The 22,480-nt window shown below is 40.1% G+C and overlaps 1 protein-coding gene across 1 annotated transcript in view; it reads right to left on the reverse strand.

The window, feature by feature from the left end:
* DOCK2 (dedicator of cytokinesis 2) overlaps nt 1-22,480 on the reverse strand; it is a 478,101-nt gene that overhangs the window by 53,846 nt on the left and 401,775 nt on the right. Inside the window, exons 37-43 of the mRNA XM_069970478.1 lie at nt 21,588-21,678; nt 19,776-19,895; nt 18,713-18,802; nt 14,516-14,620; nt 13,082-13,223; nt 7,632-7,713; nt 1,415-1,499 (exon numbers count right to left, since the gene is read on the reverse strand). Coding sequence (XP_069826579.1) covers nt 1,415-1,499; nt 7,632-7,713; nt 13,082-13,223; nt 14,516-14,620; nt 18,713-18,802; nt 19,776-19,895; nt 21,588-21,678 — 715 coding nt within the window. The remainder of the gene's footprint in view (nt 1-1,414; nt 1,500-7,631; nt 7,714-13,081; nt 13,224-14,515; nt 14,621-18,712; nt 18,803-19,775; nt 19,896-21,587; nt 21,679-22,480) is intronic.

A 22,480-nucleotide genomic window follows, 5' to 3' on the forward strand; every position in this document is an offset into this window, starting at 1 on the left:
ATGGACCAGGGAGCAGTTAGGGATAATGACTCACTTAGGTCACCACATCTCCACTATGCATTAGGTTACTATAATGTAACAAGCTTCACTGTAGCACAAGGGCGATTAGCGCTTTTACAAATTAGGGAAGACACATGTTATAATTATAAGTAGCTCCATTGGCACAGAGCAGTACAACAGACTAGAACAAGTTCTGCCTGTTTTTCATAGTCTAAGGTGAAGTGCATTAGATAAGTATACTGATCTGAGGTCTAGCAGTCTACGAGTAGAGATGATCGTACATCGGGATTTTGCAGGTTTGAGTGAACTCGAACCTGCAGCATTTGATTCCCGATGCTTTGACTGCCCGAGTACCACCTGGAAAACAGGGATACAGCCTAGTGCTGCAGGTTTGAGAAGGTTCGAATCCGCTCAAACCTGCAAAATCCTGATTTTCGATCATCTCTATCTATGAGCTCTAACATTAGGGTTCCAGGCTTCCAGTGTGTATTACTGTGTATGGTGCTACGCAGTCACAGGTTCCCCATTCTAGAATCCGTCTACAACAGAAAGACCCTCTAATGGGTAGGTGAGCATCCGAAACTAACCACAGAACAATGGACGAAGATATAATAGGCTGATCTGATAAGTTACATTTTCTTTTAGACTTGCGACCATTTGGGGAAAGAACAGGACACCAGGATGCACTATGGGAAAATGGCAAGCTACCAGAAGCAGTTTGTTATCACCTACCTAAACATTGTTGCAGACAAAAAAGAACCCTATATGTCAGCAGTATTTCCTAAAGGCAGTGACTTCTTTCAGTAGGATAATGTACCTGTTACACAGCAAAAACTGTCCAGGAATGGTTAAAAAAGATGTTGAATTTGCCTCCATAAAGCACCTGCGGGATGTTCTGAAAACAAGTACAGCAGCAGCAGATCTTGTGCAGTCAGGGTTTTACCTTCCTCTGGATTAACACAGTAGGGTTTCTCTAGGTTGAACTTGATGGACTTTTGTACTCTTTCAACCTTATTGGCTATGTTCCTATGTTACTATGGTTGCACTGCTGCTGTGTCCTCTCCTCAGCTATATCCCCGGATCTCAGGGGGTCTGGTGAGACCCAGTGGGATCAAAAGCTGATTAAATGTCAAAAAATGTATGACGACGAGTATTCTTTAAGGCGGACTGGTGCACTGCATGTGTCTCTTTAGATAGTTTGCTATACCTTTCCTGATGAAAAGACCTAAGCAGTTTCAGCTTGTTGTTAACATAATTTCTATCATTTCAGTTAGCCATTAAAATGCATCAGATCAGCAAGAGTATTATGACTCTTTCCATCACATAACCTTCATACAGAATGAAAGCAATAGTCGTGGAATAATGACTTTTTAGTATTATAAACACATAAAATATCCCAAATGGGTATACTTACAGCAAACTCGTTCTCAGGATCAATGGAGCCCTTCCTTACAGGTCTTGAATAGTGAAATCTTTGCACATAATTTGACTTGTAAAAGCTAAAAGATATCAAGGACAATCAGCCAAAATGAACAGCAGAATGTAATCTTCAGGGCAATATCCTATTCTCTATGGATGTTTTAATGAGTCATGTCCATAAATCCACACTTATACATACTCTGCTTATATTTTAACAGGCAAAGTGTATGCAAATGAATTGAAAGTGTCCACCTGGAAAGCGTGCACAATAGATTAAGTAATAAGAATAATGCCTACACTTATTTTTCATACCTTTTATAATTCAGCCTATATCATTTCTTTCAGCTGTAAAAATTACGATTTTATAGCCTTGTGTTCGGAGCTTTGTTAAGTGTACAGCTATAGAAAATTAGAATATTTGTGTAACAAGGCCCAGTATTGTTTTAATTGCTTCTAGAATGATAGTGTAGGAAAAGGTTATCTTATATTACAGGAATATGTAAAATTGTAGGCGTTATCTGTGTTTCCAATGCTGAAAATGTAAATGTAGAAAAGATGCTATGCCAAGATCTATAGTGCTTATGCAAGGAGAACCTCCTCACTAAAAGAAACCATGCCAGTGTAGCTATAAAAGTCTATAAACTAATTAATAACATAGGTTTTTGTCTATATAAGGGTTTCTCATATCTTTCATACTTGGAACTCCCCAGCCAACCATTTTGATGCTGGGAAACAAATACTACAGCTCAAATACTGCTGTGCAGCACTAATATTACTCCCTGCAGCACCAACCAAATACCACAATGCAATGCACATAATACCACCTAGAAGCCCCAAATACCATAGTGCAGCAACACTTCCGCACCAAAATCAAATATCACAATGTAGCACAAAGTACCTCTTTAGCAGCACCAAACAAATAACACATTGCATCGCAAAATAGCCCTCCAACAGCACCAAACAAATAACACATTGCATCGCAAAATACCTCTCCAGCAGCACCAAACAAATATCACAATGTAGCACAAAATACCCCTCCAGCAGCATCAAACAAATAACACATTGCATCGCAAAATACCTCTCCAACAGCACCAAACAAATAGCTCATTGCATTGAACAATGCCCTTCCAGAAGCACTGAATAACACAATACATTGCAAAATACCCCTCCAGGAGCACATTGCATCAAAAAATACCCCTAGCAGCATAAAAAAACCCAGTGCAGCACAAATACCCAATCAGCAGCAACAAATACTGTGATGCAGCACACAACACCTTACTAACAGCATCAAGCAAACAACTACAGTGCAATATAAAATACCTCTCCAGAAGCACCACATAAATGCTACAATGTATTACAAAATACCTCTGCAGCAGCACCAAATACTACAGTCAAGCACATATCCCAAGCTGTCCCAAACAAATATTAAAGTGCAGCAAAAAATAACTCTCCAACAGCACTAAACACCACTATATAGCATAAAATATCAGTGTTAAATATCACAGTGAAACAAAAAACACCCCTCCAGCAGCACAAGATATCATAGTGCAGCACTAAGTACCTCCCTAGCAGCATCACATATTCCAGTGCAGCACAGAATGACTCTATAGTTGCAGCAAAAACCACAGCACAAAAGACTCGGACAGCAGCACCAAATACCAAGAAGCAGCACAAAACAGCAGTGTCAAATAGCACTAGGCAGCACAAAAACTAGTCCAGCAGTGGCAACCATCACTACCCAGCACAAAAGTATCCCTAGCCATGCCTAATAAAAAACTAGGCCTGCCTCCCACTTCAAGAAGCAAGGATCTAGACCAGTGTGTATCAAAATGGTTGTTTTCTTCTAGAAACAATACTACTGTTGACCCCAATTTGGGGGTGGGTTTTGAAGCTCAGTTCCATTGAAGTGAATGGAGCTGTATTGTAATACCACAAACAACCTGAGGACAGGGGTGGTGCTGTTTTTGCAAGACAGACTGTGTTTTTTATTCTAATCCTGGATATCACCTTTAAGATAGGCTTCAATCCCAGTTAGACTGAACCCAAGATGAAGAGGTATGTGGTATGGGGAGTTTGTGGATAACTATTTCAAGTTAATAAATTGTTTAATTTCTATGAAATCTTTTGATAATTTACATATGTTTATATATTTTACATTTCCGGTATGGCTGTATAATCCCATAAAAAGATGATGGTATCTAAAGGGCATGCTATTGTGCTGTAATATCTTTTCAATTATCAAGGAGGTTGTGGCTATAAAACGCTTTACTGATGGGCTGAAAAGGTTGACAATTAGACTAGGAAACCCCAGATTTGTGTTACCTTTTGAGCGCTAATCTTTTTAAAAGTCAAAAATCACGTTTGCTTGCTTAGAAACAACCATAATGTTAATTCAATGTTTCCACTTGAGAGAAATAGATTGTACAATTGTAATTGCAACTGAAGGTTATCATCCTATCATCCACAACAGAGTCGCAGATAAATGGCGTAGGTCACATTTTCTGACATTTTGCTAATGCCAATATACTTTTTAAGAAAATCAAATTAAGAGTTTGACCAAATAAATACTAACAGCTGTGAATGAAACATAAAAGGCCTTACTGATAGCACCATTATAGAGGACATGGCTCCTGGAGACATTACAGACTTGACAGTAACATGTAAAGTATTTGCACGTACAATAGCTAAAGACCAGGCTATGGTATGTGGATGATGTATTTAATACAGTATCAGTTTAACAAACAACGAATTTGTGACACCATAAAGTGGTATAATATAACTCTGTAAGGGATTTTTGCACCACCTGAATAGCATAAATCCCTATTGAAGGGTTATTATGGTGAAAAAAAATGTCTTTAAAATAAACTGGTGTCAGAAAGTTGTACAGAATAGCAAATAACTTCTACTTAAAAATTTCAAATTGTCTAGTACTTATCAGCTGCTGTATATCCTGCAAGAAGTGAAGTATTTTTTCCAGTGCTCTCTACTGCCACCTCTGTCCATGACAGGAACAGTCCAAAGCATGAAAGGTTTCCTACAGGGATTTGCTACTGCTTTGGTCAGTTCCTGTCAGAGACAGAGGTGGTAGTGGAAAGCAACTTATCAGACCGGAAAGAATACACCACTTTTTGCAAGACATACAGTAGCTGATAAGTATTTTTTTTAATCCAAGTAAATTACATAGTAAAAAATCAATACAGTACCCCTTTAAATGGAACAGGACTTCAATTACAAGTGTGTCTGCCAATAGCTAAGCTGCAAACATTAAGTGCTGTATTGTATAATGTAATTAAGTGTTTATTGTATAATGTGCTGAATAATATATAATAATATGATATGTGTAAATATAGTGAACAATGTCGATTTTCATCTAAGTATCGGTTTATTATATGCAGTATCTCCTCATTAAGACTTATAAACATTTAGGACATGTTCACATGGCATAAGACACCGGGGGTTGTCAGAAAGAAGGTCTGGTGTCAGAAAAGATCATCTAGATGATCTTCACTGCAGCTGAATTCGGATGCAAGCGCATCAGTGTGCGCCCGCATCCGAATTCCCTCATCTGCACGCCCCATTGTGTGCACTGACAGGTTCTCTGCTTTTAGCGGCAGCAGAAAACTTACATGTCAGTTTTTTGCGGCGCCGCTAGAAATCCCGGCCAGAGTGTATACTATGTGTATATACTCCGGCCAGAATTCCATAGAGGTCATCATAATGTAAGCTTCATATTAATCATAGCCATTGTTTCAAATCAGCAAAAACGGCTGTGATTAATATGAACCTTACCTTGTGTGAACATAGCCTTATGTAGATACGAGAACATTTCTAGACTCAGGGGGAACTGCCATGGAGGCATAAGTAAAATTCTTTTTGAAGTCAATTGAGTCATGTTTTAGTTTGTGTCTCAGAGGTGATTCATTGGTTTTCAATACTGAGTTATTTGTAGACACATTGATCTCACTGTCTTTGTGTGACACACACTAATCCTGACATCCTAGGGAGACATGAGGACACCACAGGCAGAATGCACAATCACATTATTATCCCTTACCATGCTGGAGGTCTTCTTACATGTTATTACTCTCATATAATGTACAACTGCCCAGGATGATGTCATTAACATTCTAGCTGCCAGTGCTATGGAGTTATGTATCAGCAACATTAATGGAAAACATAGCTCTGAGCTATTCAGTATAGTTCACAAGTATGTGACAATGGTTTCCAAGCACAGGAAATGTTACTGAAAGGATTAGGAAAATCATTATTGAACATTAATCTTCTGATATATATATATACAGTGGTACCTTGGTTTAAGAGTAACTTGGATTGAGAGCTTTTTGCAAGAAGAGCTCACAGTTTCTCAAAATTGTAACTTGGATTAAGAGCATTGCTTTGGTTTAAGAGCTCCCTGTACTGGGTGGGAGGGGGAGTGGGGTAGGGACATCGTCTGCATAGTGGTGTCTACAGCACTGTACTCTGACCTAGGAAGTCACCCTCATCTTCCAAATCATAGCAGATCCACTTCAGGCTGGGGCTTGCATCAGGGGACAGGACTGTGGAGGTAATTAGAGATGAGCGAACCGGGTTCGGGTCGATCTGAACCCGAATGTTCGGTATTTGATTAGCTGGGGCTGCTGAACTTGGAGAAGCTCTAAGGTTGTCTGGAAAACATGGATACAGCCAATGACTATATCCATGATTTGCACATAGCCTTAGGGCTTTATCCAACTTCAGCAGCCACCGCTAATCAAATGCCGAAAGTTCGGGTTCGGATTGACTCGAGCATGCTCGAGGTTCGCTCATCTCTAGAGGTAATCTCTCCATAGCTGTAACCCCTCTCTCCCCGGACAGAGAGTGCTACATTTATGTGCCCACATCTACCCTGCTCATTGCTTCATGCTCCCTGCAGTCTCTGTCAGCCCTTTTTTCCCCATCTTCTCCATTCCTGCTATACTGTGCTTGCACTTACACTCAGGTATACACACTGCTGCCATAATGTGTTTACGCTACGTACTACGCTTCTGCATTATGGGGATCTGCAGCTCCATCCTGTTCCTACAAAATGCTTCTGTTTTTTCAGGTTTATGAAGTTACTATACATTATACTCCACATGCTGATTGCTATACTGTACAGTAACTTGTCAATAATTGACATATTCAGCTGTTTCTCATAGTTTGTTTCATCTGTTCTACATGTTATTCAGAATAAAAACTCTGAACCAATTGTCTGCATATCAGTGATTTCTTATGGGAAAATTTGCTTTGGTTTAAGAGTGGATTTGGATTACAAGCGCAGTCCCGCAACGAATTATGCTTGTAATCCAAGGCACCACTGTATGTGTGTGTATATATATATATATATATATATATATATATATATATATATATATATATATTAATTTTTATTTATATAGCGCCAACAGATTCCGCAGCACTTTACAATTCTGGGGTACATACATAGACAAAAAATAGACATTACAGAGATATACATACAATTATCCATACATGAGGAGTGAGATCCCTGCTCGCATGCATGAGCTTACACACTATCAGGAGGGGGTGCGAGACAGAATGGCAGAGGGGCAAAGTGCATCATTGTTTTTATGGTCCGGCCATCTTTATAAATAAGGCAGTGCAGGTAAGGGGGGGGTGAGCCTGTCACCAGCCAATGCCTGCATGCACAGGTCTAAGTGCTTAAATGCTTGGTGTGTGTGTGTGTGTGTGTGTGCACGTGCGTGGTGGAGGTGTGAGTGTCTGTGTGTGGCGGGGGGGGGGGGTTGAGGGTAGCAGTCAAAATTAGGGAACCTGGTAAGTCTGCTTAAACAGATGTGTTTTGAGGGCACGTTTGAAGCTTTGTGTATTGGAGGTGAGTCTGACAGTCTTGGGTAATGCATTCCATAGAACTGGTGAAGCTCGGGTGAAGTCCTGGAGACGGGAGTGAGAGGTGCGGATCAAGGTGGATGTTAGTCGTAAGTCATTGGAGGAGCGTAAGGCACGGGTAGGGCGGTAGACAGAGATGAGGGAGGAGATATAGGGAGGAGAGCACTGTGGAGAGCTATATATATAGATAGATATATTGTGTGCACAGGAGTTATAGCAGGTTATCATATTTGACATGTATCTTAAGTTTACATCTAATATGTCCAATATATGTACATCTTATATTAGTGTTTATATCACTGCTTAATGGAACAGCTCGCAGTACTTACTTAATAATCTGATCAGGAACAGGCTTATTCTTAAACTGTGGTTGTTCCTCTAGCACGGGCTGCACTGTGAAACACTGAATATCTGCATAGAAAATCAGTTAAGGTAGAAAAACAAGCAGTCACTGATCTTTTTAGGCTCACTAAAAGAAATGCCAATTGTCCTGATATAGTTGTCCAGCCTTAATGACAAAACAATGTGGGGGCTGCAGGGGACACAACAGTGATATATATATATAGGTAACGCGCTGCTGTTGTTAGAATGATGACAGCGGCAGAGAACAGAGGGCAGCGGGCTGCACGTGAATTAGCAGCCATGTGCGGGGCATGTTAATATATTGTGTCCTCGCAGTCCCGGCAGAAGTGTAGTTTTTTGTTTGTTTTTTTTAATCCGTACAACCCTGTTAAGAAACAAACTGGAGCATTATAAGTTTTAAAGCGGACAGGTCATGGGGTTTTAGGTGGTTAATTTAAACATAATTGTATATGGCTTCTAAGTCTGATTTTTTTTTTTTTTTACAGAATGAGCCCTCCAGCGCTGAGATTTAAAAGTGTCCCCACCCACGATGCAAAAGTCCAGCTATGTAAATTCCAGAGCTTGACTGTGATACCCCTGTGCTCTCTTCTATTAATGAGGAAAAACACCACCAAACTCCAACAACAGGGATCCAGGCGCAGGTCCGACTAATGGTGACCAGATGAATAATGTAAAACTATAAAAGTTTATTAAAAAGACCCAACGCCTTTTGGAATCTAACCAGTTCCTTTTTCAAGAGTCATATAACATTACAGGAGAGACACACAACACAACTTATACCAAAAAGAAATAGTGATGTCAATAAGATAGGTGGATCTACTCCACTCATCAGGGTTAACTCCTAAAGAGCTGACCCAAAACATATACAATTTATTAGTACTACAGCTGTAACTACATAAAAAAACATGCAAATAGCATAAAGACATGTACAATTGGTTAGTACTGCAGCTACATACATAACAGCGTGCAAAAATATATATAAAAAATTTTTAAAATAAAAAAATACCATTTTTTTCTAAAAAAATAAACGTAAAAAAACAACAACAACAACACAGCGGACAAAAAATGTTAGAATGAACATAAAACTGATTCAAACCTTAGTATTTTCTAACACTTCATTAAGGCCACCTGGAGAAAGTGCAGCCCTCGCTTAACAATCATTAGGGCCGTGGAATAGGCCCAGTAAACGAGTTGCTCGTCATCGTTGCTCGGCCCGTGAAATAGGGCCCTTAGGCCATGTAATAGGTAGAGATGAGCGAACCTTTCGGACTTTTGGTCAGAAAGCAGTTCGCTCGATCGTGTAGCCTGTGATCCCGAGTGCATAGTTGCGATCCCGGGAATATGCGGCCAGGATATTCCAGAGAATCAATCTGGAATTCCCTGGAATATCCCGGCCGCATATTCCAGGGATCACAACTATGCACCTGGGATCACAGTAATCACGATCGAGCACAGATGCGTCGGACCGAAAGTCCGACGGTTCGCGCATCTCTAGTAATAGGGCCCTCAGTTTTCTCCCTTCTGTAGGTAATTTGGATATTTCCTTAACGCAAGAAGCTTTGTCTAGTCTATAAGATTTTCTATTTCATGGAAAAAGGGACAAAATGTGTTGATATTAGCTACTGTGCGTTTTTGTAATGCTGATGTCTAAACAAGGTATCTGTGATTTTACTCAGTGCCGGACCATCCCCTTGCATTGCTGTTCTGTGCTGCTCAGCTCGTCCATGTGCTTGTTCCTAGGAACTGGTGGTTTAAGCTGGTGTGAAAGGATGTTTGCACCCTGTGTAATAGCACCATAGATTCTAGGGGGTTTGCATCCACAATTTGTTATAAAAGACACTAATATCTCTAATCACCAGTTACAACCCATACGAAGCCATAATCCAATATTGACCTAAATGGTAAAATGAATAGCTGGCCAGTAATATATGTTACATACATTTTATTTATAAGAAAGAGTCTAATGAGATTATAGTGTATTTATACTGTAATCTTAGAAGGTAAGACTCCTAGTACCAAGCACTGTTCCATTTCTACAGGAAAAAAATCTACTAATTCCTAAAATATTTTCCAGAAGGGCTAGAATAAAGTTTCTTTATAAGTCTGTTCTGCTTCCCAGTCTTACATCAGACATGGGGAGACACAGGGAGCATGCTGGGCAGTACATCTGCTAAGGCAACCGCATAATAATACCTACCCAAAGAGCCTGGTGCACGGGTCTATTCAATTAGAATAAAATCTGCGCTTGTGACTCTTTTTGGCATCTTATAGTTACCTTCGCAATTGTATTGACCAGCACTTTACCTCTCCATGTCTCTCCATGTAAATTATAGGACCAATTTAAAGATGCAGATTTTCCATGAAAGTAATAATAGGTTGTTCTCTAACTAGGTATAAAGATGTGGCGTACATGGTCTGAACAATATTACCAACTCTTGGCATCACACTGGTCCTGCTGCGCTCTTATCATTTTTTACGTTAGGTAACAAACAAAAAAATAATTGCTTTTGCCTGACATAAATAAAGCCAGGGGACAGCTCTCTAGAGATTGCCGTGAATATTAATATAGTGTGTATGCTTTTACTATCTGCTCAATTAGTCTTTACTCAGGTTCCATAAATCACACTGAATAGACTATAAAGTTACACTTAATGAAGTATTTGGTGATAAAGTGTCCGGTGTAAATGTTTTCCTTGCTTATCGCAGTGCCGGACAAGAGGAAATAATTGAACACTTGTTTATTTTAGGGCAATCTGCTTGTACACTAAATAAATGCGGGGGCCTATATGTCCTCCCAATTAATTATATCCTGAAATAGTAATTAAGTTAATGTACCGTCATTATAAAAACCATTGATTGTCACATTTAGTGGAAGATAATACAGAACAACATAAAAATTCATGAATAAAAGGAACACGTTCCCGCAACGGCCGGACCGATGAAGCCTACAGTCAGTCATTAGCGGTTATAGTGTCATGGGAAGCAATATGTACCATTCTAAATAAATGGATTATTAGAAAGTAAAGTAGCACCCCACCTACACAGAAGAACACTTTTTTTTACTTATTCCATACTTGTTTAGAAGGAAGCAATTATTGCAGTCAGACCTGGAAATCTATACATTGTGACATGTGCCAGCAAGGTCATTAAACTGACTACAAGGCTTTGTAGCACAGATCAAATGTCAGAAATGTTCACTCAAATATCTGTAGAAAAGTTGCGAAATTGGAACCATGGCCCCCACTCATACTCACCTAATTTGTGAGATATGACAGCATTGAAGACGCACATACACTAGCATATTGTACATATGTGAACATCCAATTCCTTACACAAACACTGAGACACTGACTTCCCTGATGGAGACCAGTACCAATAGACCTTCCTAGCATGGACCTAGGCACTCACCCACTGTGTGTTTATAAACATCTTTAGGCAACAGTAGCCAGGCACAGATTATTTATAAGCAGCTGGCTGTCTGTATGCATGTGCCAATCTTTAAAGGGAAACTAACAAGAGGTTAGAAGATTCTAAACTGCTGCAATGTTCCTATAGGGCAGAAGACTCAGAGAATGAGGTTAGTTTTCTTACCTTCATCCTCAGCACCATTTCATTACATTGAAATTATATGGTTTGGTGCACTGGGGGCAGCCTTCATTGCACCGATCTGCCATGTCTGCCCCTTTATATGAATATTTAATCAGTGTTCTGCAATGATGCAATAATTTACATATGAAAAAATGAAAGGTTTAACAAAAACTATGCTAAGGACATTCTCAGTGTGCCCTGCTCTATGAGAATATAACAGCAAGTCAGAGTCTTCTAACCTGCTGTTAAATTCCCTAAAAGATTTGCTAGCACCAGAATATTTCATGGACTGGCCTAATAATAAGAAAGACCTTACTTGGTTGTCACCAATCTGATGGCACAATTCTGGCTAATTATCACTTTCTGTTTAGTGCTTAGCGAGCAGGAAATATCCTTTCAGCCAATCACAGAGGCGGGACAATGCTACTGTACATGATTGGCTGATCAGGCACTAATAGCTGATCATCCAGAATTGGGCACCAGGACTGTGGTAGCAGCAAATGTGCAGGGTAGTTCATTTTTTTTTTTTATTATTTTAAATCTAAAAGAAAATAAATTTATAACACTGAATAACCTCCTTGAGAAGAGATGATGCGTTCTATGGAGTAAGAATATATTAGTGGCTCTAAGTTAACTTTCCCAGGTAACTAATTTTCAGGCTGTGATCTTGTTCTTAAGTATCATTGTAGCCAGAAGCGAATGTATTTGGAGCTGTTTGCAGCACTGCCCTACCCCCAGGGCACCAATCTGCTCCTTCTAATGATCATCAGCGGAGTGGGCGGCTGGAGCGGAGCTGTGGGGGTGGGGCAGTGCTCCAAATAGCCATCCCTGACAGAGGACTACACTAAAACTGCACAGGACTAGCACAGAAGATGAAGATAAGAGACATACCTTCATTCTCAGCCCCCCCACCCCATGCACAATAGGGAGCTATCAGCAGGTTAGATTCACATAACATGCTGGCAGTTTCCCTTTAGATAAGCACTATAGGGGGGATTTTTTTGTGGCATTTGTAATGTTATTCGTATATATTTTATAAAACCCTGCTTTTATTTTGGGGTTTCTGTTTATTCCTCCTCTCCAAGCATGGAAAGGGGGGGGGGGAGGGGGGCTGGTTTGGCTTGCTTATGTGCAAATGTAATAAATTATCTACAGTGGGAGAGGGAGACTTCACCACCCATGCAAGCTCCTACACCTGGGTCCATGGCTGAAACAGGTAGTGAACTGACTGTCAGAACAGCTATTCACAGTGGTGTACCGTGGAAACAGGAATAATATGTGAAAAATGTATTAAATTATTGTACTTTTACATATGCTGATGACAAAAGTCCAATTTCTTGATGAACTAAGAGACTTGCCCAACGTTGTCACATCTGACCTTGATGTTATAGCTTTGATTCTTTCTACCATGTCTGCAGCTATTATAAAGACACCTTGACACAACATATAGTTACCTGCCACTATTATTAAAAGAACTGTGTTGAACAAAATGTAATCACTATTAAAATGTTGTTAGGGTATCATTAACCGCAGGCTAACTAGGACTAATGGATAACAAAGCATAGGAGAACATTCCATTAGTGGCCAGAGACCACCCATATACAGTCACCTCTCTACTGAGAATATAGAATGACCTTTATCAATCTCATTGAGTCTCTGCTGTCAGTACCCCACTGATCTGACTTTTAAAAAATGTCTGACTGAAACGTCTGATTCTTAAGAGACAATAACTCAACATAAAATGGATGTACGCAAGAAACTGATGATGAAGAGTTTAAAGTAAGGTAAAGCCTCTGTTATACCAATGCATGGTCACTATAAAGGATACATTGTCCAGGGGAGTTTTTGATGTCGTCTCCAGGGGATGACGTAGTGTTCAGCTTCTCTGAGAAAGGGAACTGGCTCATCAGTTGTGCCAAAAAATCTTCTCTCCGCTCATATTCTTTTCCTCGATAAATGAACACCTTGTTCTGCAAATGAATATATCTATGGCATAACTAAATATTGTATTAATAAAAATTTTAACGACGGCCCTATGGGAAATTTCTGTGTAAAGCTGCATCTCAATTTATACTGTATAGACCAGGAATAGGGAACCTTTGGCCCTCCAGCTGTTTCAAAACTACAACTCCCATCATGCATGGACTAGGCATGGTGGGAATTGTAGTTTTGCTACAGCTGAAGGGCCGAAGGTTCCCCATTTCTGGTATAGAACATAAGTGTCCTCTGAGGTTTGACAAGATTTGGTCTCTTGGTCTCGTTGGTTAGAGGACACTGCTACTACAAATATTAGTAGTAAAGTGTTGGAAGTCATTCCACTGTGCCACCTAATATGACTTTGAGACACTCCTGAGGGCATTGTCTAAATCCTATTGTTTAATTCCCATCATGTCCGGACACTGTTTGGCTAAGCAGACATGAAAGGAATTGTAGTTTTGCAGCAGCTGGAGGGCCACAGGCTGTGCACCACTGCCTTTGATTGTAGCTTCTCACATGTATTCTAGCTGACCAACACTGTGGAGGGAAGTTACTAAGAGTGTTGTCTCACAAACTGATCCTTCGCATTTGGCTGAATCATCTACTGCAGCCTTTGAAATCTACGGCATACTTTGAAATGTTCCATAGCGTGTATACATTTCAGTTACAATATACATTAATTCTCTGGTGTATATTGTAATAAATCTAGAGCTTAGGCCATACCCATTCTCGCCAAACTGCAGATGTAGGCCATTGATAAATTCTCTCTTGAATGTCTAGGGCAGTAATAGCTATCCTTCACCACTCCAACTGTTGCAAAACTACAATTCCCATCATGCCTGGACAAACAAAGACGAGCTGTGGCTGCTCAAGTATGATGGAAATTGTAGTTGTGCAGCAGCTGGAGTGACAAAAGTTTGCCATCACTGGTCTAGGGGGTACACACATTGTCCGCATGCTATTCCTTTAATATTCAGCACAGTGTATGAGAGCAGGTTTGAGGGTACTTTTATGTTATTTATTTGTGTAGCAGGTACTTAGCAGAGAGACATTAAAAAACCCTGCTTTAGATGACCGCATTTGACTACCTGATTAGTATTTGGACAGCCTAATATACAAAAACATGTTCTCGCTTAAAAGAAATACTGCAACACTACATTAATTTGCCAGACATTCTACATAATGTCAGCAAGTCAAAACTCCTGCATACATCTACATCTGTCTGTTCATTTCACAACTTTATGGGCAACCGTAAAATTAGTTATTGAGGATATAAAACATTTACCCGGAGGAATGTTGGGAATCCTTGCCCATAGTAACCAACTGCAAAGTAATCAGGCTTCGGACGAAGAATTTTCATTATGTTTTCATAGAATTTCGCTTGCTGTGTCTACCAATAAAAAATGTGAAAAAAATCATTACAAGTTAGACTATTTTCTATGTGCGGTATGGCTGGGAAAATGTTGTATAGTAACTATACATTACTGCTATTTATAAAGGTACAAAAAAGATTAATAGGAAAGTACTGTACATGAAGTTCAGTCGTGTTAGCTTTTGAAATACACAGGTAATTTAATTCCCCTTGTGATATATATATACAGTAGTGGAATAGTATAAAATTTAGAATAGGATATATATTTTAAAGCAAGGAAAAATAGAATTTATAGTGCTAGCAAAACCTTAATGAAAGGGAATGTATTGTATTATTTTCTTTTACTAATTTAAAACATTCTTTTTTACTTATTTTTATTTTTGTATATATTTTTATTCCATTTAAAGGGGTTGGACACTTATTTGTAAAATTGTTGAGTATTAGTGATGAGCGAATACTGTTTGATCGAATAGATATTCGATCGAATAGTGAGATATTTGAATATTTGATATTCGGACGAATATCCCATGAATATTCGATAAATATTCGATAAGCATTCAAATCCCCCAGCTTGCGGTTTTACCCTCCAAATGGTCAAATAGATGTTTTTTACTAATCAAATACCTGTTCCCATAGACTTTAATGGGATCAAATATTCGATCGAATATTCGAATATTCGCGGGATATTCGTACGAATATCGAATATTCGAATATCTTACTATTCGGTCATCACTGTTGAGTATTAGTAACTGTATTCACTGTATATACTGACAGCAGTTCCTGTTTACCCTACAGAGCTAAAATTAGATGCCCCTTCTCAAGGCTGTGCTGCCCTTCTCTGTAGTGAGTCTGTCCATAAGATGGCGGACATAGAGGAGCATATGACCATGTCCCGCCCCCCAGTATATGTCTATGGAGGACACTAGAGGCGGGGCATGGTTATATGGGCAGACTCACCACACAACAGGACAGCCCAGCCTGAAGAAGGGGCATCTGATTTATTTTATTTATTTTTTTTGCTTTGTGAGGTACTGTACACTGTGAGTACTGTACATTTTCTAATACTGTACACTGCTCAATTTTACTATAAAGTGACCAACTCCTTTCTCATAAGAGCAGTTTAGGGAAGCTTAATGTATATTACATGGACTATAAGAAAATGGTGTCTGGTAAAAACTCTTTATGAGAAAGAGTTCTAGAAATGCTCTGTGGATCCTCTGTTATCTGCATCCAAGATGGAGAATCCTAGTCCTAGTGGTGGGTATTCCCTGGGATCAGACAACTATCACCTATCATGTGGATAAGTCATAGGCCGGGTTCACACAATGTATGACAGCGGCCGTTCTGTGACACGGCCGTGTCTCAAAATGGCCGCTATCTGCGAAGTTCATCCTGGCCGGTAGTGCAGTGTTCCAATTAAAGAGGATGTACCACTAGGTACATCCTCTTGAATTTAACACACCGATGGAATGGCGCCTTCATGGGGAAGCTGGTGCCACGGTCCTGTGTATGGCGCCGTTCTATCCAGCTGTATCGGCCGGTGCTCAAGCACTGGAGGTCGGCCGGCCCGCCCCCAGTGGGAGGGAATTAGAATCAATGGAGCCGCGACATAGAGGGGAGGGAATTCCCTCCCACTGGGGGCAGGCTGGACGACCTTCAGTGCTTCAGCACAGCCTGGTACCGCTGGATAGAACGGCGCCGTACATGGGAACCAGGCCGCGGTTCAAAAAATGGACCGCGGCACCGGCTTCCCCATGATGGCGTACTTCTATCGGTGTGTTAAATTCAAGAGGATGTACCTGGTGGTACATCCTCTTTAACCATTGCACAAGAGACGCACTTTACATTGTCTGCACTGTCACCTTTGTGCGGACACTATTCAATGAATAGAGATTGTAAAAAATAGACATTGTCAGTTTTTTTGTGCAGCTGCATGGAATTCTGGGCGCAGTAATGTTTCTTACACTTTCTTACACTTTTATCTGTTTATTCCAAGAGCCATTTTTTTTTTTACCATCGACATAAAAGTTTTCAGCAGGTGGTACATTTAATGGCTCCATTTTGAGGGTACAGAGGTTTTCTGCAGGTGGTATATTTAATGGTTCCATTTTGAGGGCCATTTTGCATGTGGTGATAAGAGGGGAAAACCATTTTTAAGCTTTTATTCCATTTTATTTCCTAGTTTATCTTTATAGTGATTGAATCTTAGTTTTAGTGATTCAAAAACTCTTAATCCCCATCAAATCCATAAGGTTAAATGATACAACCCTGCAGTTCTGGCTGTCTGTGCTCACTACTTGAACTAATAATAAAGCATTAAGCTCACTCTAGTGATGGTTGAATTGAGCCAGTGTTGTATCACTGAACTCTGTACACAGGATTTTGAACTCAGTAAAACAGAGCTCCTACACACTATTCTTAGATACTTAAATAAAAAAAAAAAATTACATAAATATTTACTATAAGACTAGTGAACAGACGTATGATAACAAAACAGTTGCTGCTTTAAAGGGGTTATCCAGCGTTAGAAAAAAATGGCTACTTTCTTCCAAAAGACAGGACAACTCTTCAATTCAAATGTGATGAAACTGGTGGTGAATGGAACTGAGTTGCAAACTGGAGGCAAGAGTGGTGTTGTCTCTGGAAGAAAGTGGTCATGTTTTTATAAAACCTGATAACCCCTTTAAAAACCTTCCTATTCGTAGTAGTTCATACTAAACTTACTTGTGAGTGGCTCTACTAGCTTCATTAGGCTGGATTCATACACAGCTTTTTGTTCCTCTTTTTATGGCACTTTGTTGTTGTTTTTTTTACTTGCTACAACCAGGTGTTAATTTAAAGGGAATGTACCATTAGAAAATTACTTATTGTTTTAATAATGTTTTATGTTAATCACATTTTTAAAGAATTTTTGATGACTTTTTTTTATTTTACATTTTTCTAAAATAATCCGAAAATCTTGCAGGTTTTATTCTCACCACTGGGGATAATTAAGCTGAGGCTACCTGTTTTGTAAGTGGTGATAAGAGATGGGGGCTATAAAGTGATCTATGCAGCAATACAGCGACACATGACCCCAGTAGATAATAGCAGCCTTCTATGGAATGACCTCTTTAATGGTCACAGACTATACTCAGTGATGTTTTACATTCATTGTTTATTTGTCTACGTCCATGAGTGTTGCTGTAAAGCATTTCACCGAATGTTGTTAAAAACAGCTCATGAAAGAGGGCTGTTTAAATATCTGACTTCAATCAGTAAAAAAAAATATAGGTGACACATCCCCTTTAAAGTCCATAGTGAAACAACTTAACCCTTTCATGACCTGGGGTCATTGATTCCTCAATGTAAAGGTCTTTTTTAGGACATCAGTTTATGGGATCATAATGATCCCATAAGCTGATGTCCCTGTGTCTGCCCCCTCTCATCTATCTCCTGCCGATGTTACTATCTTGTAGAGGGGAGGGGGCAGAGCTCTCGGGCGCGCGCCCAGCCTTCCCTCGCGACCCCCGCTGGCTCCACAGCCAGGAGCCGGAAGCCTGAGGCTTCCGGTTTCCATGGCTACCATCAGGGTTCTGCGATCACTTTGCCGAGCCACGATGGACAGCGAAGAAAGAATCCTCCCTCTGTAGAGGGAGAATTCTCTGTCAGGAGCCCTATAGATACTGTGGTCGTGCTGACCGCAGTATCTATAAGGTCAACTCTCAGCCCTGGAGCGCAGCTCCGGTGCTGAGAGTTGCAGCAGGTCCTCAGCTATCACTGATAGCCGGGACCCGCTATGGATGACACAGGCACAGCTCCTGCGCCTGTGTCATCATAGGTTGTTAATTAACGTCGCTGCAGCATCGGGCATAGGCTGCAACAACGTTAATTAACTGTGCGGTGGCGGGAGAGGGTTAATAAAAACTTTAAATACACCAGAAAGATATGTGTAAAGAAGCCCTTGGAAGGAATATAATTTTGTCAATCAGAGAGTAAAACTAAAACTAAACTAGATTAGTCTTTTATAATAGCAAGAGATTAGAACAATATAAGTACATAAGAGTCACATAAGTGCTACAGTAAATAATGGTGTGATAGTACAATGGTGGTTCAATTAAAAGTTCTTACCAAACACTGGCTCAGCAGCTCATAGTCAAAAATTTCCATCTCATATTGGTCTGCCAATTGTTTGCACAGGGATATTGCTTCCTCCCACATCTGTAATGTAATTACATAATAAAATGGGAAATTGGGCTGCTTTGAAATATCATAGTGATTTGTCCTTGAATGTCTCATTTTCCAAAGTAATAAAATAAAATAAGGAGGCACAAAGTTAAATTACAGACCTGTCCTTTTAGCTCTGAAAAACACAATTCAAAGCCAGTGCCATACTGCAAGGGCATATTGATAATAAATTACCGAATATTAAAATGCAGCTTCCAAAACTCTATCATGCTGACATTAATAAGAAGAATATGTTTTAGTTGTAACAAGTACAAATGGATGACACGGTTTAATCATACAGATCACATGCTATGACTGTTATCCAAGTTATTTCTGGGAGATAATGAGAACAATTGTTCAATTGGCAAAATCAAAGGTTTTCATCTGTAACATGGATATACACCCATCTTTTAATATTAAAACCAATGACATGAAAAAATGCATCTTATTTTAGCCAAGGTGAACATCACACACAATTACAGCTGTTGTTTTGGATGTGTTGGTTTAAAGTGATGCTGTCAACCCCTCCCCCCCCCCCCCCCCCCTCTTTACTGTTGCTTATTTAAGACTGATATACTGAGTACAGACCTCCTCCACTGCCTATTGGTGGATTCAAATAGATATATCATATATAAGGGCATGATGGCAGGGGGACACTGAGGGACACTGGGCACTGGGGGGACACTAAGCATCCCTCTACCATCATACTCTCCAGCAGCTACAGCCCACACAGCTCTGGGAGTCGGGGCGTGACATCACCATGTTATCCAGGAAGTGAAGCCTTGATGCTGTAGTAAGTGCAGGGAAAAAAACACTAAGCATTTCCCATAATAAGTGTATATTGGTAATTTGTATAACATTTGCGGAGCAATACAATACTTTAATAAAAAATTTTGCTGGACTTCTCCTTTAAAGGAAGGTCACCAGAGCTCATTCCCATATCCCATTCTCATATATCCAATCTCACCTTTCCTTTGTCAAAGTATCCAATAATTACTCCATACAAGGTCTCCTTTAGTTGACGATGAGTTTGGGAACTTTGGAATTCTGTCTGCATGACCTGGGGCGAGCACTGCTCATCTGTCCACTACAAAAAAATAAAAGGCTTTTAGATATAAGTAATGGGAACAGGAATGCATATACTGTATATACATACATATACATATATTTGATTATAATGGCAAATAAAGTATGTATAACTTAAGTGAATAATAAAATTTTAAACGTCACTATCTGCTTCTTCGGTCACTGCTCAGAGGCTCCCGCTTGTCTGATGGTTGATGTTGGTTTGGGTATAGGAGCAGGCGGAGCAGCGACGGTCCGGCTGCCTCCACTTTGGTGTAAATAGAGGGGTATTCCTATTACCTAATCTCTTGTATAGTAATGAAAATAGAAAGCAATTTTGCAAATGCTGAATTGTCCCTTGGCTGGCCAGGATCTTTGAGAGAGGGTGGATCATGGAGAGGTTGGATACAGCCTGAGGATCGCCTGGAAAACTGGCATACTGTCTTTGACCTATGGCTGTATCCTAGTTTATAGGCAGTCCTGCGGATATATCCACCTTTTCAACAGAGCTGGCAGATAGCGGGGATCATAAACAGTTCAGGTTCGTACGGACCCGAACTTCGGCCAATTTGCTTATGTCTAGTACTAAGGCATTACACAGTGAATAAACCAGATAACTGGATCTAGTAAAGCTTCCTTTAGGTTGAAGCAGAATGTAAAGAATTTGAGGTGTAAACTATGGTTGCTGCATAAACAATCAGGACCAGTGGTGCACTTGAAGTATTAGCAAATGACTGGCACAGGTTGAACTTTCCTATTGAAAGCTGTGTGTGGTACTTTCAAGTTAAAATGATAACAAATTACAATTGCAACCACTTGTGACAGCAAAAAAAAAAAGTGACGGAGCATGGCACATTTATTATGTTGGACTGATATGATATGCAAGTAACAGTGAAAACCTGTAGACTTTGAAATTATAATATATCCTCCTGTACATTAATACAAGGCTAAACAGCAAATCCTCACAGTAAGCTTAAAGGGGTAGTGCGGCGGTAAAAAATTATTCACAGAATAACACACATTACAAAGTTATACAACTTTGTAATGTATGTTATGTCTGTGAATGGCCCCCCTCCCCGTGTCCCACCACCCCCACCTGTGTACCCGGAAGTGTAGTGCTTTATACATACCTGATCCGTATCGACACGCGTCCGACCATCTTGTGCCAAACGTCATCTTGGGCCGGCCGGCCCGAACACCATCGATCTTCCCGAGTGCCGGCCGCGTCATCAGCCGCGGCTGAGCAGCTGATGACGCGGCCGGCACTCGGGAAGATCGAAGGTGTTCGGGCCGGCCGGCCGAAGATTACGTTTGGCACAAGATGGCGGACGCGTGTCGGCACGGATCAGGTATGTATAAAGCACTACACTTCCGGGTACACGGGTGGGGGTGGTGGGACACGGGGAAGGGGGCCATTCACAGACATAACATACATTACAAAGTTGTATAACTTTGTAATGTGTGTTATTTTGTGAATAATTTTTTACCGCCGCACTACCCCTTTAAACCCTTTAAGGGTGTGTTCACACATACAGGATCTGCAGCAAATTTAATCGCACAGATAGCAATTTTTACTAAGTAACTGAACATAGCTTTAAATCTGCTGTGGATCACCCTAAGGGGGTATTCAGGCAATTACAAAAAAAATATTATATATATTTCTACAGTTCTTTAATAAAATGTTAATATTATTATTATTATTATTTTTTTTAACCTTTAGGAGCCTTGTATGGAGCAACAGAGTATATGCAGCCTCAGTGTAGTTTTCACAGTCCAAGTGGAGGTCTCTCAGCTTGTAGAGGTATCTTGAAAAATAAATATGAAATATTTAACGTGATCATAAGCATGTATAATATCCATACATCTGCTCCTCAGATGTCTCATTTACTTAATCCATACAATCTCACACTTCACACTTCTCAAAGCTACAATTTAATGTATTTTCCCTGTCGCATAAATTACTGACATTGCATTTTGCAATACATGCAATACATTGATGAAAACCTTCACTGTTTCCTCCTTGTAGTCTTCACGCAGCTTGTTATATAAAAATCTTTTACATGTTTTCCAAAACTGCAACTCCCAAAAATAAAATTATGGAATGTCAAACAATATCTGCGACGGCACGGGGGGTCCTTTTTTGTGTGACAAATCCCGCCCCTCTGTGATGCAGCTCCATTTATTCTAATGGAGCTATGTCACAGAGAGGAGGGGGTTTTGTCACCCTGGGGGTGAGTGCTTCAGTGCTTCAGTGCTTCAGGCCGAGCTTGTGTCCGGGAATAGATCGGCGCTGTGTGCAGAAACCGTGTTGCAGTTCAAAAAAAGCCAGTCTATTGATGTAAAAATCTTAAAGCAATGTACCTGATGGTACATTTGATTAAAGTACTTGAATAAGGTATACAAATGCCAAGCAATCAAACTCAAGCATGCTCGAAGTTGCGCTCGTCTCTGGTCGCTATCTCTACACAGGGAACAGGGACTATCTTCTTCCAGCCCCATTCACTGTGTAGTGTGGATGGGGCTGAACAGCTGATGTGGGAGCACCCTACTGATTTGAGACTGATGAATCTATCCTGTGGACAGCTCATCAGTTTTTGGGTTTTTTTT

This window comes from Dendropsophus ebraccatus, chromosome 1, assembly GCF_027789765.1.
Source record: "Dendropsophus ebraccatus isolate aDenEbr1 chromosome 1, aDenEbr1.pat, whole genome shotgun sequence".
NCBI lineage: Eukaryota > Metazoa > Chordata > Amphibia > Anura > Hylidae > Dendropsophus > Dendropsophus ebraccatus.